This window comes from Epinephelus moara, chromosome 7 (assembly GCF_006386435.1).
Source record: "Epinephelus moara isolate mb chromosome 7, YSFRI_EMoa_1.0, whole genome shotgun sequence".
Taxonomy (NCBI): domain Eukaryota; kingdom Metazoa; phylum Chordata; class Actinopteri; order Perciformes; family Serranidae; genus Epinephelus; species Epinephelus moara.
The window spans coordinates 19,272,547-19,276,763 of record NC_065512.1 but is presented as its reverse complement, the minus strand read 5'-3'; the positions used below and the strand labels follow the sequence as shown (position 1 = coordinate 19,276,763).

The following is a 4,217-nucleotide window of genomic DNA, read 5'->3' as shown; positions in this document are numbered from 1 at the left end:
CTCTCTGAGAAGCTGTGCAAATACTAGTGTTCACTAACAACATCTCTGAGAAATCATCCTCATCTTGTGATCTATCTCTCCTCCTGTGATGAGCAGCGTATCCACTGTGGCATTTTCCCAGTCGACACAACAAGAAGCGGTCACATCTCGGAGAGAATGATAATGATTTTACCCATATGCCACGGGCTTCTCAATAACCACACATGCTCCCCACGCAGAGTTTACGGTGCCATTTCTAACAGCGTCTGAGGAAACATTTTCCACCGCCGGCACAGAGGTGGAGGCCCTTTGGTGATTTACTCACAATCATTACATTAGTAATGATTAGCACTGACATTTCCCTCTGAGATATGAGCGGATCAAAAACAAAATGTCAGAACAGGAACACCACACCAACACCAGCAGCCTACAAATACAAACTGAACCACAATATCAGGCTTTGCTCTCCTGTGGTACATAAACACCACACGTGTTGCAATAAAAGGCACTAGATTGAGTAGCCTTTATTAAACTTGGTGCCCATCCCTTTTCCCTGCTTGGATAAATGAGGTTTTGACACACTCTCGCCTTAATTTTCCCACCCCTGTAACTCTATCAGCACTGGGCCCATTAAAGTGCTGCAAATGGTGAAGCATGTGCTCATGGTGAAATTAACAGCTTATGACCAAACTGGATGTTGTGCACTGTGGTTTACAGATTCCCAGCTACAGGCACACTGGGCTTTTAAAACTCTCATCAGCAGCTCAGGCTTCACAGATATGACCCAATCTTTCCTCAGACAAACAGTGCAATGAGCTGAGGACACAATTTCTTTCCATTTAGACACAGGTGCTCACTTGACCTTATACTAACAGGATCCAGGAAACTATGGCATCATTGGAAGTAGTTTCACGACTATAATCAACTTACCTTCATCGACATTAAGGCTGCTAATAAGTTCACTGAGTTGTAACCTTTAGAGTGAAACATCCTCACTTCAAACACATCTAACCCATAAAGCTCTACTTGCGTTTCATTTGCTGGGAATTAAGGTGAAAGCTGAGTGGAGTTTCAGACAACAAACGCTCATTATCCCGCTGTGTCGTCACTTTTATGGGGAGATAGGGGTGTGTTATCTTGTATCTTGCGCACAGCCAGGCGAGGTTGGAGAACCAGGCAGAGCAACAAGCCAGAGCGTCACTTGCTGCAGGATGTGATGCGCATCTGACACCATGACGGACAGGGACGAAGACGAGCGGGACTGCAGAGCTCTTTCTCCAGAGGTCAGACCAAACCCCATGTCCTGTTTTGAGGCACTTTGATTTATTTTTATTTTGAGCTAAATCAAAACAAAAACAGGCTGATGGAGAGATAGCTTTACGCACAGGTACCTGCACTGGCTTTAATATGTGCCACTCTTAAATCAGTTGTCTCTGTTTTCTGAATGTGCAAGGTAAGTTAAATTTCATGTTTAGCTACTTATGCATTTCTGCTCAGTCTTTGCTCTGCGGCGCAGTTTCGGAGGTTTAAGCTGTTTAAATAGACTTAGCGTTTTGCAAGCATAAAATGCGAAACTTGAAACATAATGGAATTCAAACACACAGACAATTAACACAGAAAATAAATCCTACCTTTTAAGCTCCTGCTCGTTTGAAGAAGGCACTCCATCTGCTAAATAAGAAGCTCGGCGCAGATAAAAGATTTTCCTTAAACAAAAAGGTAAAATTCCAAAAACATTTCCATCCATCTCCACAGATGAAGTGATTCCACCTGGCAGAATATGTTCACCTCGCCAACGCTTGTTTATTGCATTTTTCAGCTGTTTTGTGATGACAAAAGCTATTGATAATGGTTTTATAAGTCGAACTAGTTGTTGTAGTCTTAATATTGTTTCAGCACCTCGGACAGCGCTGATTTCTGCTAACAGCAAGTGTGTAGATCCGCCACCAGGGGGCAGCACGAGCCCCTCATATTTCAGACTCCTTTGTCCCTTATCTTTGCATTTACAATTAAATCTAAATCTCGTTATTAAAGAGGTGGCAACCAGAGATGTAATGAGCACAAGCAGACTGTTATCATAATGTATTTCAACAGCTTAATTGTATATTTTCGAAATAGCCCATCATATTAATTTCTGTCTTATAAAATAATATATGTTGCAGGCAGTGTAAATCAAGCACAGACTAAATTAAAAGTTAAAAGTAAGCCACTGTCAGAGTTTAAAAGCTGGTTAAAGTTTGAGATCCTCCGTCTACGTGAGATGCCATCAGTGGAGGAAGAACTCTGAACTTTTACTTTATTAATTTGTTAAAACTAGTAATACCACAGTGTAAAAGTACTCACTCAAATACTCAATACTTAAGCCATGCCTTTTAAATGTTACTTTAATAAAAGTGTAAAAATATAGGAGAAATATAATATTATAAGAATATAATAAGAGAACCAAAAGTAAAAGTACTCATTTAGCAGAATAGCCAATTTCATCTAGACTCTTAAACTATCAGCATCACATGTGTTTATATTGCCGTTTTTAAAAAAAAAAGGTGAAATAGCAGTGGTAACAAGGAGACACGTCCTTATTTAAGGAGGTATATGATATTCAGTAGAATGCCACATATATGATGTTGGATCATAATCAGGGCACATTTTAAGATGACAGAATATTTGTGAATTTCCCTTGTCTTTTTGATATAATAGCAGCATCATTTAGCTTTTGATTATCGTTTGTGTTGATAACTTCTATTTAGTGGCAGCTAAAGTTATCAAATAAATGTAGTGGAGAAGAACAAAGACAATGTTTATGAATTAGAGGTATAAAGTAGCAGAAAATTTAAATAATCAAGTAAATACCTCAAAATTGTACACATCTGCCTTAAATAAATGCACTGATGTAGAGCACATTGTGCATGAAATAAAATTGCCTTGCCTAATAGTGGTATTGTATTTGTCCACATTAGTCATAAAGCTAAAACTGTATAATTTCCATGCATCTCCGGAAGTATTTTATTGACTTCTACTATTTTTTCTTCAGGATCTTTCCAGTCTGAGGTCAGAAGAATGATGCTCAGTCCTGACCAGCCTGAGTCCGACCTGCCCTGGGGACAAACAGACACAGAGACCCTTCTGGACACTTTCAATGTGCAGTGTGGGTCCGTGCCAGCTGAACCTAAGGATGGAGAGGGCAAGGCGCGCTCCTTGCACGTGCCCAACCTCAGCAGAGAGGAGAAGAGGAGGAGGAGACGCGCCACAGCTAAATATCGATCAGCACACGCCACCAGAGAGCGTGTCCGTGTGGTAGCCTTCAACATGGCCTTTGCAGAGCTGAGAAAACTGCTCCCAACACTTCCACCAGACAAGAAGTTGTCCAAGATTGAGATACTGCGACTGGCGATTTGTTACATCTCCTACCTCAACCATGTGCTGGATGTTTAGGACCAACGGGAGGACTGAGGCAGGATGTTTGGAGGAACGATATCTGGATACTGATACCAGGAGATCTGAGGAATGCTCAAATAATAAGATTATAAGGTTCTATTAAACTAATGTCACATTGCTGACTACTGTATACATACCAATTACAGTGATGTCACACTGATTTTTTTTATCATGGGAAACAGTTGCAGGACTACAGACACACTGTCATCTAAAAGATGAAAAGACGTATGTATTTGTGTTGCCAAACTACTAAAACATTGCAGTGTGCTTGACCGTTAATTTGCTGCCTTGTCTCTCCATGTGACTTCCTGTTTGCACCAATTTGTAAATATATTTATTTCAATTACACAAAAAGTCTATTGGACTTTTTTTGTGCTTTCAGTGGTGCAATTCAGTCGCAGCTTAAGTAGCATTTGAATTCCGTATGTTGAAAATAAACTGTGACAGCTAAGAAATGTTTAAGAAACCTGTTTGGTGCTGCTTTGATCTCAGTTATAGTACAATATGTTTCTGATCTGATTTGTAGGCTTTATCAGATTTTATTTTCGAATATGTCTTCTAAAAGTTTTTTTGTTTCCCCTTTTTATTTCAAATAACACCATTAAAGGAGCAGTTTGTACGATTTAGGTGGATTTAGTGGCATCTAGTGGTGAGGATTGCACATTGCAACCGGCTGAGACTCTTCCCAGTTAGAATTCCATCAGTGTTCATGGTTCAAGAGGTTTTTACCATCAGCCAAAATGTCTAATCCTCTCCACAACAAACAGATGTGTATACCAGTAAAAACACAAAATGCTAGCCCA

General features: G+C 39.9%; 1 protein-coding gene across 4 annotated transcripts; it reads left to right on the top strand.

The window, feature by feature from the left end:
• The first annotated feature begins 1,127 nt into the window (after positions 1-1,127).
• On the top strand, positions 1,128-3,880 carry LOC126393081 (helix-loop-helix protein 2-like). Of its 4 annotated transcripts, none has more exons than XM_050048936.1 (2): positions 1,128-1,262; positions 3,011-3,880. In XM_050048936.1, the coding sequence occupies exon 2, from the start codon at positions 3,037-3,039 to the stop codon at positions 3,409-3,411; it is 375 nt and encodes a 124-aa protein (XP_049904893.1). In that variant the 5' UTR covers positions 1,128-1,262; positions 3,011-3,036; the 3' UTR covers positions 3,412-3,880. The 4 variants fall into 4 exon arrangements, with proteins under 4 accessions (XP_049904893.1, XP_049904895.1, XP_049904896.1 ...); XM_050048938.1 differs by having other exon boundaries at positions 1,136-1,366; XM_050048939.1 differs by lacking the exon at positions 1,128-1,262 and adding an exon at positions 1,328-1,432.
• Positions 3,881-4,217: the final 337 nt, after the last annotated feature.